Raw genomic sequence first — 14,009 nt, forward strand, 5'->3', positions numbered from 1 at the left:
AGTGGGAGGTTTTCAGCAGTTTAATTAAATGTATTCAGTGCGCGCAAGGGAATCAGCCTGCAAAGCTCTTTATGCACCTGCATAAGGTAAGTCTGAATACCAACTACTAAGAAGTGTGTAGGAAAAGCGTGCGTGGGAAAGGCCGACATTTCCTACGCCTGAATCAAGCCCATGGACTTTATAATTGTTTATTCACATGCTGGATGAATCTCAGAATATGTTTGTGTAAGCCTATGGCTAAAATGAAACCGTACACATGGTTTATTACAGTATAAGGATTAGCTACATGAGCTACCTTTCATGATAAGTCATAGGCCTATATAGCAGCAGTGGCGGACTTACCATTAGGCAACTCAGGCAATTGCCTTGGGCCTCACATCATCAGGGGTCTCGCATAATTGAATTTAATAATACATAATTTCTCTCTTATCTTGCCCTTCTCCTCCACTCAAGGCCCTCCTCCGCTGGTGAGTAACCTCCGATGTGCACTATTTAGCGGTTGTGACGGTCTTCAGTTGTGACAAACAGAGTGGTTTCTGTTTTCATCTGAATTTGGCTCTAGCTTTTGAACGGTTCTAGCGATTATAAAGCTTAGGGCTGGATTCATTGAAGTTCAGCGTTATAGTGTTGAAATTTAAAGGCAATGACCATCTCCAAAATCTGGCTTACCTACTACTTACTTAAACTGCACACTGTGTACTAATTGTAGGCTCATCTTACTGAGAATGCATCATCTAATGTGCAATTGTGTTGATTCCAGCCATTCGTTAATTTGGGTACAGCACGTCCCCTCAGCTGATTATCAGCTGTTGTCAGTGTCCTAATCCCAAATGGACCCCTAGACCAGTTGTGTAAAGTACTTAAGTAAAAATTATTTAAAGTACTACACAATTAGTTTTTTGTGGGTATCTGTACTTTACTTTACTATTAATATTTTTGAGTACTTTTTAAAATAATGTACTTCTTACTCCATACATTTTCTTTGACACCCAAAAGTACTCGTTACATTTTGAATGCTTAGCAGGACAGGAAAATAGTCCAATTCACGCACTTATCAACCAAACATCCCTGGTCATCCCTACTGCCTCTAATCTGGTAGACACACCAAACACACATGCTTCGTTTGTAAATTATGTCTGAGTGTTGGCTTTCCGTAAATTTTAAAAACAAGAAATGGTGCCATCTGGTTTGCTTAATATAAGGAATTTGAAATTATTCATATTTTTTATTTGACTTTTGATACTTAAGTATATTTTAAACCAAATACATTTAGACTTTTTTACTGGGTGACTTTTACTTTTACTTGAATCATTTCTATTAAGTATGACAGTTGGGTATTTTTTCCACCACTGCCCTAGACCCGACGCCCTATGCACTTGTGGAGATCTGTTAATAATTAATATGGTAAATAGCTCCATCTTGCCCTTTGATTAGGTGAGTTTTTGCCATATTACTTATACCAATCAAATTCTCTCAGATCTCCACAAGTGCATAGGTTGTAGGGTTTAGTGGTCCATTTTGTATTGGGCCAGACACACCTAGGCCTCGAAATACAATTATTTTTCTCAATAGTGTGCAGCGAATTCTACTAGTTGAAATGCTGAAATTAGTATGACATCCTAGCATTTAAAGCATGCTATATTTTAGAAATTTCACACACTACAGTACATTCAGAAAGTATTCACACCCCTTGACTTTTTCCACATTTTGTTGTGTTACAGCCTGAATTTAAAATGGATTAAATTTAGATTTTGTGTCTCTGGCCTAAACACAATACCCCATAACGTCAAAGTGGAATTATGTTTTTAGAATTTTTTACAAATTAATAAAAAAACGAAAAGCTTAAATGTCTTGAGTCAATAAGTATTCAAACCCTTTGTTATGGCAAGCCTAAATAAGTTCAGGAGTAAAAATGTGCTTAACAAGTCGTTTAATAAGTTGCATGGACTCACTCTGTGTAAAATAATAGTGTTTAACATAATTTTTTAATGACTACCTCATCTCTGTACCCCACACATACAATTATCTGTAAGGTCCTTCAGTCGAGCTATGAATTTTAAACACTGGTTCAACCACAAAGACCAGGTAGGTTTTCCAATGCCTCGCAAAGAATCGCACCTGTTGTTAGATGGGGAAAAAATAAAAGCAGACATTGAATATCCCTTTGAGCATGATGAAGTTATTAATTACACTTTGGATGGTGTTTTAATACATCCAGTCCATACAAAGATACAGGCATCCTTCCTAACTCAGTTGCTGGAGAGGAAGGAAACCGCTCAGGGATTTCACCATGAGGCCAATGGTGACTTTAAAACAGTTACAGAGTTTAGTGGTTGTGATTGGAGAAAATTGAGGATGGATAATCATCCTAGTTACTCCACAATAATAAACAAAATTATAGAGTGAAAAGAAGGAAGCTTGGTACAGAATAAAAATATTCCAAAATATGCATCCTGTTTGCAATAAAACTGCAAAAAAATGTGGCAAAGAAATTAACTTGATGTCCCAAATACAAAGCATAATGTTTGGGGCAAACCCAACCCAACACATCACTGAGTACCACTATTCATATTTTCAAGCATGGTGGAGGCTGCATCATTTTATGGACATGCTTGTCATCAGCAAGGACTAGGGAGTAATTTTTAGGAGAAAAAGAAACAGAATAGAGCTAAGCATAGGCACAATCCTAGGGGGAAACCTGTTTCAGTGTGCTTTCCATCAGACACTGGGACACAAATTGACCTTTCAGTAGGACAACAACCTAAAACACAAGGTCAAATATACAATGGAGTTGCTTACCAAGCAAAAGCTGTCATTACGGCAAAGGGTAGTTACTTTGAAGAATATAAAATATAAAAAATATTTTGATGTGTTTCACACGTTTTTGGTTACTACATGATTCCATATGTATCATTTCATAGTTTTGATGTCCCCCGACCCACCCCTGTCTCAGTCTCCAATATCTATGCTGCAATAGTCTATGTGCCAGGGTGCTAGGGTCAGTCTGTTATATCTGGTGTAATTCTCCTGTCTTATCTGGTGTCCTGTGTGAATTTAAGTATGCTCACTCTAATTCTCTCTCCCTCTCCCTCCCCTCCCGGGGACCTGAGCCCTGGGACCATGCCTCAGGACTACCTGGCCTGATGACTCCTGGCTGTCCCCAGTCAACCTGGTTGTGCTACTGCTCCAGTTTCAACTGTTCTGCCTGTGGCTAGGGAACCCTGACCTGTTCACCGGACGTGCTACCTTGTCCCGGACCTGCTGTATTTGACTCTCTCTCTCTACCACACTTGCTGTCTCGACCTCTGAATGCTCGGCTATAAAAAGGCAACTGACATTTACTCCTGAGGTACTGACCTGTTGCACCATCTACAACCACTGATTATTATTTGATTTATTTATTTTACATTTGATTGATTGAATGATGAGCATGCTAGGACGGACGTAGTACATCTAACTATTTGTTCAGACAGAATTCAGAACATGGGCCGTTCTTACAGTATTCTCCCTGTACACCAAATCAGAACCGTAGGATAAATAAAAGGGGCATAAGAAGACAATGAAAGCTCTTACAATATTCAATGATTACATTTATCTAAAACAGGCTAGAGGCAACATGTGCACCATCAAGTCAGAACAGTAGGCTAAGTTATGAGGGTGAAAGGGACCAAATAATTAGGGTGAGGCACATGAGCTACTAACAGCTTACTGGACACTTAGTATTACACTTAGTATTACACTTAGTATTACTTTCTTAGCTACAATATACATATCTTCCTGGCATATTACATAATTTATGCAGCAGCATACAATACATTTTTGGATTCACCTTGTTGTGCTGTGCTTACTTGAACAAGAAGGTGGCGTGGCGGTCCTTGTGGGCAAATTTTGTCATCAAACTTTGACATCAAAGTCTGGCATTCTGTCACGCCCTGACCTTAGAGAGACGTTTTATTTCTCTATTTGGTTAGGTCAGGGTGGGATTTGGGTGGGCATTCTATGTTTTCTATTTCTTTGCTTTTGGCCGAGTGTGGTTCCCAATCAGAGGCAGCTGTCTATCGTTGTCTCTGATTGGGAATCATACTTAGGCAGCCTTTTTCCCACCTAATGTTGTGGGTCTCTGTTGTCTCCAGTGAGCATTCACAGGCCGGTGCGCACTGTGCCTGCGCTCCGCATTTGCCGGGTGGAAGTGGGCATCCAGCCAGGACGGGTTGTGCCAGCTCTACGCTCGATACCTCCAGTGCGCCTCCACGGCCCAGTGTATCCGATTCCACGCACCAGGCCTCCAGTATGTCTCCCAGCCTGGTAAGCCCTGTGGCAGCTCCACGCACCAGGCTTCCAGTACGTCTTCTCAGTCCAGTGAGACCTGTTCCGGCTCCAGGTGCCAGGCCTCCAGTGTGTCTCCCAGCCTGGTAAGCCCTGTGGCAGTTCACGCACCAGGCTGCCAGTACGTCTCCTCAGTCCGGTGAGACCTGTTCCGGCTCCACGTACGAAGCCTCCAGTGATGATCCATGGTCCAAAGCCTCCAGTGATGATCCATGGCACGAAGCCTCCAGTGATGATCCATGGCCCGAAGCTGTAGTGATGATCCATGGCACGAAGCTCCAGTGATCATCCATGGCCCGGAGCCTCCAGTGATGATCCATGGCACGCACGGAGCCTCCAGTGATGATCCATGGCACGAAGCCTCCAGTGATGATCCATGGCCCGGAGCCTTTAGTGAAAATCCAGGGCACGAAGCCTCCAGTGATGATTCCATGGCCGGAGCCTGTAGGGACGATCCAAGGCACGGATCCTCCAGCGATGGTCCCTGTCCGGAGCCTGCAGCGACGGTCCCCAGTCCGGAGCCTCCAGCGACGGTCCCCAGTCCGGAGCATCCAGCAACGGTCCGCAGTCGCGAGCCTCCAGCGGCGGTCCGCAGTTCAGAGCTCCAGCGACGATCTGCAGTCCAGAGCCTCCAGCGGTGGTCTGCAGTCCAGAGCCTCCAGTGGGGGTTCCAATCCAGAGCCTCCGGCGATGATCCACGGTCCGGTTCCTCTGGCAACGATCCACGGTCCGGAGTCTCCGGCGACGATCCGTGGTCCGGTTCCACGGAAGCGGAGGGATGAGCGTGCGGATCGTGGGCTACGTCCGCGAACCGGAGCCGCCACCGAGGATAGATGCCCCCCGGACCCTTCCCTATAGAGTCAGGTTTTGCGGCGAGTCCGCACCTTTGGGGGGGGGGTGGGTACTGTCACGCCCTGACCTTAGAGAGCCGTTTTATTTCTCTATTGGTTAGGTCAGCGGTGTGATTTGGGTGGGCATCTATGTTTTCTATTTCTTTGCTTTTGGCCGAGTGTGGTTCCCAATCAGAGGCAGCTGTCTATCGTTGTCTCTGATTGGGAATCATACTTAGGCAGCCTTTTTCCCACATAATGTTGTGGGTAATTATTTATTTTCTGTGTGTGTTTGTGTGCGCCACGGTTGCGTCACGTTTGTTTCTGTTTACCTGTTCTTTTTGTGAAGGTTTCACTACAATTAAAAGAAATGTGGAATTACATGCACGCTGCGCCTTGGCTCATCTATGACAGGGAGTTTGAAGACAGTGAACGTGACACATTCACTGGATTTATGGTGCTTTCAAGACAACTGAGAACTCTGAAAAAAACAAGGTCGAATCATGACGTCAGTGATCTTCAGCTCAGAGCTCTAGAAAGAGGCCTGAGTTCCCGACTTGGAATTCCAAGTTGGATGACCGTTCAAAACGTATTTTCGCAGTTGGACCTGTCTTGAACTCAATAAAGTCTGAGATTTCCCAGTTCCGAGTTTCCAGTTGTTTTGAATGCCGCTGAAGTCATGCTGGATGGACAGCATGGCCAATGTATTCAACCTTTTCTGGCCCATGGTGTTGAATGTTTATCCTTTTAAGCTTGGAAAAGAAACCCTTAAACCCAGACTTGGACCACAACTTGTGTCCAATGGCCGATGAGCAACGATACATTTTATCTTCACATGTTGCCTTCATATGACAAGGATTTTCCAGTAGATTTTTGACGTGATTCATGAAGATGACTGCTTGTCTAGCTTGCTAGCTAAGATTTTGAAAGTATGATGTTTACATAATCAGTCCAATCAAACCTACGGTAGATATAACGTGAATTGACGTAATTTTATCTGTGGCCAATAACCTTGAATCTTCTTGGATGGGCACTCCTAATGTAACTCTAATGTCAGCACCCGAGCTCAGCACCCGAGATTTTGCGGTGACGTTGTGTCCCCATGAGTGACAGAACACTGAGCCAATTGTGGCACAACTAGAGAACATTACCAACCCCTACAGTACGCTCCGTATTTTCCGCTGCCTGCCCCACAACTACAGAAAGCACTGAGCTAGGCTGAAACACCTGCATTTTGGAGCTGCCTTACTCAAAAAAGCAAAAAAGAGACCATGTTTGTATGCAGCTTTACTAACTCAACGATTTTTTATTTTACATTGTTTGCAAACTGAAATGGGACACGTATTAATGCCAAAATAACAAAATAACATGCCCTGAATGACGGGTTGCCACTGGTCTGCTCAATCGGAAATAACCTTTTACATTTTGATTGTGCAAAAGACTCCAAGGAACACGTACATGTCTTCTTTTCCCCCCTACGATGGTCACAAGTTGCGCAGGACACATTAGAAGGGACTGTGACAAGACTAAATGTCACATTAGTCACATTGAAAACAATGCATCTCTTTTTTTCTACACATACAATTATTAAATGATGATTTTCCCTGATAATACGCCTTTCCCATATTCAGTTATTTGACATATTTTGTACAACTAATTTCTACTCTCAATTCCCTGCAATGACAAAATATGTTTTCACCCTTTCATCCAGACCAAAAGCTTGTTCTTGAGTAAGACACATGACTTGCTTGTTTTTTGTTTTGAATCACCTCATTCCCACAACACTGGGTCTAAATCTTGTTTTTGTCAATTTTCTAAGAAGGATTTGTTGTTTGCCCTTCTTCTCTGAAATAATTAAAAATATCTATCTTCTTTTAATTTGTGGCTTTATTAAATTTAATCCCCTTGACTTTACTGATATCTGTCATCTTGGCCCTGATTACTTTTTTTTTTGCAGAATAATTTTAATCTGGTGGAGATCTGGCAAAGTCCATATCATCTTTGGCCATTCTTCCAATCTTCTTCTGGGCTGTAATATAAACTCTGAAGATGAGTGATGCTTTAATCCAACACACTAATCTCAGACTCTTTTCTTGGGACATTACTGTGACAGGAAGGGGGGTAGACAAGGGGTTACAAGGGCAGGGTTTTTAAAATATGTTTTTTAATATGTATTGTGCATTCAGGTTCAGGGAATCTGTTAACCTCATCAGTTTGAATATGTTTTTATTTACATAACTCTCCACATAACTCTTTACATTAACTCTTTACATTCATTTGTATGGGCAGATTAGTTACATTTCCTATATGTAATGTTACTATTGAAGTGTCACTGCAATTTCCAGGACTTCACAAGATAACAACAATAACAACAAAGACACATGAAAAAGCAGTATGTTTGTACAGATAGTTGTATTTTTATTTTGTTGGCCCCAGTTCTGTAGCCTGGGTGCCAGTCTGTTTCTGCTCTCTTGTCAACTGCTTAGGAAATTGGTTTGACAATGACAATGGAGAAGGCAAAAGCACAAACAGATCTGGGACCAGGCTACTAGTTTTGTAGCCTCCCATAAGGCAGAAGCACAATGACTCCAGCAGTAACTTTACACAGAGAACAAAAACACTTTTTGTGAGGATACCTGGGACATACAGTAACTGCACACGGGGCAATGTACAGTGTGTGTATATAGAAAACAACATCAGCGGCAGAGAAAAGACTGGCATACATCATCTCTCACAATCCAGATAAAAAAGTGTGGAAACATCTCCTGGAATGGCTGAAGTATAGGGGACACAGAAGAAAGTCTCTTTTCCCTTTGTGATTTCATATTTTTGTGCTGACTGCTATTATACCGTGAGCTCTAAAGTATTGGGACAAATGTGTTGTTGTTTTGGCTCTGTACTCCAGCACTTTGGATTTAAAATGGTACAATTACTTAATATGTTTCTTAACACTTCTACATTAATGTGGATGCTACCATGATTACGGCTAATCCTGAATGAATCGTGAATAATGATGAGAAATGAGAAATGAGAAAGTTACACACAAATATCATACCCCCCCAAAATGTTAACCTCCCCTGTTAGTCTAATGGTGAGAGGATAGCATGTCTTGGGGGTATTATGTGTGTCTAACTTTCTCACTCATCATTATTCACGATTCATTCAGGATTATCCATAATCATGGTAAAATCCACATTAATGTAGAAGTGTTTAGAAACATATTCTATTCTTATTTACAATAAAATACAATACATTATTTACCATTAATTTCTATTGGGAATGAAATTATCTGAAATACAACCAAAACCAACAACAACTGCATCCAATAAATTTGTAGTCACAAGCTTGATGTAGTCATTGCGTGCTATGAATATGGGACCAAATATTTTTACTACTTTAATACACATACATAGTCCCCCCATTTCTTTTGTATGTGTATTAAAGTAGTAAAAAATACAAAAAGTACTGTAATTTCTAAACGGTTCACACGATATGGAGGAAAATACCCTCAAATGAAAGCTGACAGTCTGCACTTTAACCTCACTGTCATTGGATAATTAAAATCCAAAGTTCTGGAGTACAGAGCCAAAACATCAAAACATTTGTCACTGTCCAAATACTTTTGGAGCTCACTGTTACTAAAATATATATCTTTTTTAATTATTATTATTTTTTAAACATACAATGATCAATAAATACATCCACAAGATATAACAACGAAACAATGAAAATATTGCATTTAAAAAAAACAACGACATTGTTTAAAAAGGGGGCTAAATGTTTTACCAGTGAGGGAACATTTTTGTAGTAGTACTGAATTCAGTCGACAAAAGTCAATTCTACATTGATGTTGTTAAGAGAGGATGGATAGCTACGTTTTATAATGTATTGTAACCTAGATACAAACAGGTTGTCTGTCTGACTGTGGTTTGGTTCCCTTTAGGCAGTAGACATTCACTCTGAGAGGAATAAGAACAATAGGAGGTCCTACTCTCCTCCTCACAATGATGTACCATTACTGTTTTCACAGTACGTTAACAAAGCGCCTCAACAGGTTTGCATTCAACACACCAAGCATTACCCCTAATCATTGTACTCAACACCACATACACATGGTTCTCCATATTGCTTAGAAACATTCAGGAGTGAATTTAGGAGAATGAGCCAGAAATCTCAGCTAACTTTTTTCAAAAAACACCTACACTTTAGTTAAACAATGAAATATATTTCATAATTATAATGACTAATATCATTTTAATTTCTGTATTCAGTTATTAATTTGTATTTTTGTTCCTTTGTGGGTATTTCTATCTGACAGAGAAAAATAACACAGTTGGTAGGTACAGTACATGCATTGATTCACAGGTTAAGACGGATGCGAATGGCTCCTTCATCCCGTGATGTTAATCTAGACATCATCATTGTCTTCATCACTGTCCTTCATGGATATACCCGCCATCCCTCCTTCCCTCACCGATGCTGTGGCCTCCTCCAGGGTCAGTCTGTTCCTCACCGTGTCATACATCTTACTGTTCAGCGTGGAGTCCAGGACGCCCTGCAGCCGGAAGTCACGGTACTTTTTCTGGAAGAACAAACCCCCAAGATAATAAAAACACTGGTCAGGGTTGGGACTAGCACACAGAGGAAGCATTCTCGTCAGTTGCTAAGGCAAGAGAGGACATGAAGCCAGGAATGCACTGCAATGTTTGGGTACATCTCGATTGTCTAGGGTGGCCTCCTTTCCTCATCTCCTTTCCTCCATCTGAATCATTAAAGAATTAGACAGGTGACAGCAGACAGGTGTTACAATGCATTCACCTAACCTGTGTTTTCATATCAGTAAAAATGCAGCGGACACAATGAGAAGAGGACACTTAATTGTTCACAATATTTTAGACCTTTAGCAAATTACCCATGAGTAGCATTTTCCCAAAAGACACGTGTACTAAATCATCAATACAGAAGGCACTAAAAACTATATGTTGCATGTCAGGTCAGATCCCATGCATGCATGTACTGATCAGCCCTCACCAGTCACTACTGCATGTATAGGTAGAAAGTCTCTCAGAGAACAGAAATAAATGTGTGACGTGATGTTATGCTGGTAGGACTTGTTACTGCTCACACTGAAATATTAATACAGGGCAGAGAACCAATTGTTGTCAGTACTAGGCTTTATATATCAACCCAAGAGAAGGTAGCTCACAACTCATTTAATAAGGGTCACAGATTAAAACGAGAAATGTTGGAATTCTACACTACTTGATTGTAATATCTATCGATCTACAGTATATATATTACTTTGAATTCATGACAAATTGGTTTGGGAGGCCCTGGTTGCTGAGCCTGTCTTACCTTGGCTACTCTGATTAGGATCTTGAGCTGGTAGACATGGAGCTGCAGGTCCATCCGGTCAGTTAGCCACGTACCCAGGAGGTTCATGGTGCTGGTGTACCATTGCTGCAACACAAAAACACAGCATTCTCCAGCAAAACACACACACACACACGTGCACACACAGACAACCAGAATACAGAAAAAGAGCAGAACCAGCATTTCATCGGAATTTACACGCTCACTCCTTCAGGCACTCTGTCTTTCTCCTCTCGTCTCTATCCCCCTCTCATGCTCTCTCCATCTCAACAACTCCCTCTCTGTCTCTTTCACTCACTCATTCCCCTCTGACTGACTCCCTCTCGCTGTCTCCCTCTCTCAGCTGAGGGGAGAGTAAACTGGAAGAACTTCTTCTATAACCGGAGCAGCAGCTAGTCGGAGAAGCTAGCCGAGAGGCTCCAGATGTTTATCTGTGGGCTGAGTCCTGTTTGAAGTCTAATTGATTGGTAATGATCAGAGCAGGCTGATGCTAATCAGAGTGGACCAGTGCTCAACAGTCAGAGGAGGAGGGGGACATATCAGGGGTGACTGAGTTTGTGTTGCTGAAATTCACTCTGTCAACGAAAGGCCTTCTGCACTGTCCTTTTTACACATGTACAAAAAAGGCTCAAGAAATATGAGAACAATTTTTCAGTCCACACGGAAAATGTTCTATCAGGGCGCTCAATAGAAAGTAGGTATCAGTAGCTACTTAACATTTCAAGTGAACATACCCCAGTAGTGACAACAGTATACACATCTTCAGTTCCTGCTCCACGAGGTGACGATGTAGCTACTCCTTGGAGTTGTGCTAGGGTAAGTAAGAGTAGAACATAAAGGCCTGAATCACTGTGGTGACCTGCTGCGTGTGTATCACTGTGGCAGCTTCCTCTCTGCCGCTCTGTGCCTGTGAAGGTATCGCCATGGCAGCAGGGCTGTGATCTCGGCCCAAGCACGACCCCCCATCTAGAGGCCAGACCTGGAGTGACTGCTCTCTCTCTCTCTCTCTCTCCCTCACTCTCATCTTTTCCCTCTGCCGGTCTTCCATCTCTCCCTGTCAGCCTTAGCCTCCACATGCTCTCCTCTCTTTATCTTTGCTCAACTCTCTCACTCACTTTCATAACCTCTGAATATGGTTATTTCATCACTCCCCCCACCCATTATTACTTGAACCCATTATTTCACTCTTCTGTCACATTCTGCTTCCCAGTCTCAGTTCTGATAATAACCTTCAGTCATCTTCTAGAGAACACTGGTCATTTATGATCAAATATGACATTTCATATCAAACAGAAGCTTCTAAGACTTTCTCTTAAGTTGACCACATTCCACAGTGAAGCAGCAATGAGGAGTAGTGTGATATATATGTGTGGGTGTGTGTGCTCAAGGGAAACTTGGAGACAGACGGACTCTGATGCCAGGCTTGTGAAATGAACAGTGATGGCACTCTTGCTTTGTTCAACTATGAACAGACTAACAAACCCTAACCAATTTCTCAGAGCAGATGAACACACCCAGGCACTCACTTTTTTTAGGCTCGATTGGGATCAGCAGGAGGCTAGCAATAGCTGACAGCCAAAACACATGTAATATGGCTCTGAATAAATAATGTCAAAACCCAACAGGGACAAAATCTGTGACATTCTAACGAGTTCTGATATTAGGGATTGGATAATGGAGGTTTTGGGGGGTTGTGCGTCTTTGTGTGTGTTTGTGTGTGTTCGTGTGTGTTCGTGTGCGTACGGATAGGAGTTCCACCGCTTCATCACACACATACATACATGAACATCTGCAGGACCCATCACCCTTGGAGTGACGAGCTGGGAGGCAGTGAGACCTCCTGCCCCCTGCAACACCAACCTCCTCCCCATGCCCCTTCACCACCACCACCACCACACACAACACCCGGCCTTGAACCTGGTGTTCACACTCATATCTGACATGTTACAGGAAGCCATAACGCCTGGCAGGGGGGCAACCAACAGAATTCAGTGCAAATCTGCACACCCCTCCCCTTGTATCCCAATGCATACACACATACACCCGTCCCACAAATACACACACATGAATACATTCACATACGTGCGCATACACACATGCATATACAAACACCCTCCCTTTGCTTTCACACACCTCATGGGTCCTCACCCCTCCTTTGCGAGGCTGGGACAGAGGACTGGTAAGGGGTCGGCTTAGGCCTTTGTGCTGGGCCCCAAAAATCACAAAAAAGCAGGAATGCTGGAGGAGAGGCAGGGCCCTCCATGGGGGGTACAGGGGGATTACAAGCAACCTGCGACTCTGCCTCTTTCTGCCCTTGCTGGTGGTAATGTGTGTGTGTGTGTGTGTCAGTGCTACATACCAGATTGGATCTGGTCTGAATGGGCTGGGACCTTGTAGTAGGAGTGAGTGTACTGTATGTGTGTGTGTGTCAGTGCTCCACAGATTGGGCCTGGTTGGTGCGAGGCTGGGGTGTGTGGTACGTGTCCTGCTGGAACCCAGCTGTGTCTGCAATTAGCGGGAGGCATGGAATGATGATTGTTGCTGCGACAATGCTAATGCAAAGCGACAGGCTTAGTTCTAAAGGAGAGGGGAGGTCGCTGTGTTTCAGAGAGACATAATGCACCAATACTTTTTCCTTCTTCCTCACACACACACACACACACACACACCTTAAAATGAAAACCAAACATTCTTAAAAAATCCATTAAAGAGTGGTAGGGCCGATCGAAGGCACAACCTTTCTCCAGCACTCCTGGCCAGGATGTCTAGTGCAGGGCTTTGTTAGTGGTTAAAAAGAGCTGTCCACACTGGTCTAGCTGGCAGCTCGGGCCGCTAAATTAGGCCCCCCAGCGGGCGGCTGAGGGGAGGACCCGGGGGTTGAGAAGTCTTTAAATCTGACTACAAGACATTATGCACTTACGACAAAGGGGCAGAGTAATCCTACCTGCTTGCTTTTCACCGCTGCTGCCTGCCTGTTATTGTCTGCTTTATAGCTCATGAGAGGAGGCCCATTGATGACGGAACTCAATTACCATAGTAACCCACACCGGTGACCCCCAGGTCCCCTCACCCCCCCCCCATTAGGGCTAAGCTGACCCCAGGGGTAGTCAGTCCTTTCACAGGAAGCTGACGGCCCTAACCATGTCCCTCCACGCTGGGAGAGCACCGCCACTGCTGTAGCCCTCAGATCCTGCCAGCGCCCTGCGCTCTGCTCTAACCGCTCTCCTTTCTACTCCTCTAAACCTCAGGGAGCGCAGTGCTCTGAATGGCAGAATTGAAATAAAGTTTCAGGCTCAGCAAGCTTATGGGCTTCAAACTGTTCTGATTGTGCCGCCTATACAAAGGAGAGCCCAGCCAACAATTCATACGCTTCAGCGCAACCTTAAGTGGAACAAAAATCCTCTGTGTGTGCCCAACCACTACTAGATCGCTATGATAATCAGTCTTTCTTTAAAATAAATTTGAAATAAATCAGGTTAA

At 43.2% G+C, this 14,009-nt stretch overlaps 1 protein-coding gene across 5 annotated transcripts in view; it reads right to left on the minus strand.

The window, feature by feature from the left end:
• Window positions 1-7,542: 7,542 nt before the first annotated feature.
• The window catches only part of cadpsa (Ca2+-dependent activator protein for secretion a), a 160,900-nt gene continuing 154,433 nt past the window's right edge, over window positions 7,543-14,009 (minus strand). For all 5 annotated transcript variants that reach the window (XM_070445154.1, XM_023993798.2, XM_070445155.1 and 2 more), the window contains 2 exons: window positions 10,512-10,616; window positions 7,543-9,738 (listed from right to left, as the gene is read on the minus strand). In XM_070445154.1, the coding sequence (XP_070301255.1) occupies window positions 9,565-9,738; window positions 10,512-10,616 (279 nt within the window). In that variant the 3' untranslated portion in view covers window positions 7,543-9,564. The remainder of the gene's footprint in view (window positions 9,739-10,511; window positions 10,617-14,009) is intronic.

This window comes from Salvelinus sp. IW2-2015, linkage group LG1 (genome assembly GCF_002910315.2).
Source record: "Salvelinus sp. IW2-2015 linkage group LG1, ASM291031v2, whole genome shotgun sequence".
In the NCBI taxonomy this organism is placed as follows: domain Eukaryota; kingdom Metazoa; phylum Chordata; class Actinopteri; order Salmoniformes; family Salmonidae; genus Salvelinus; species Salvelinus sp. IW2-2015.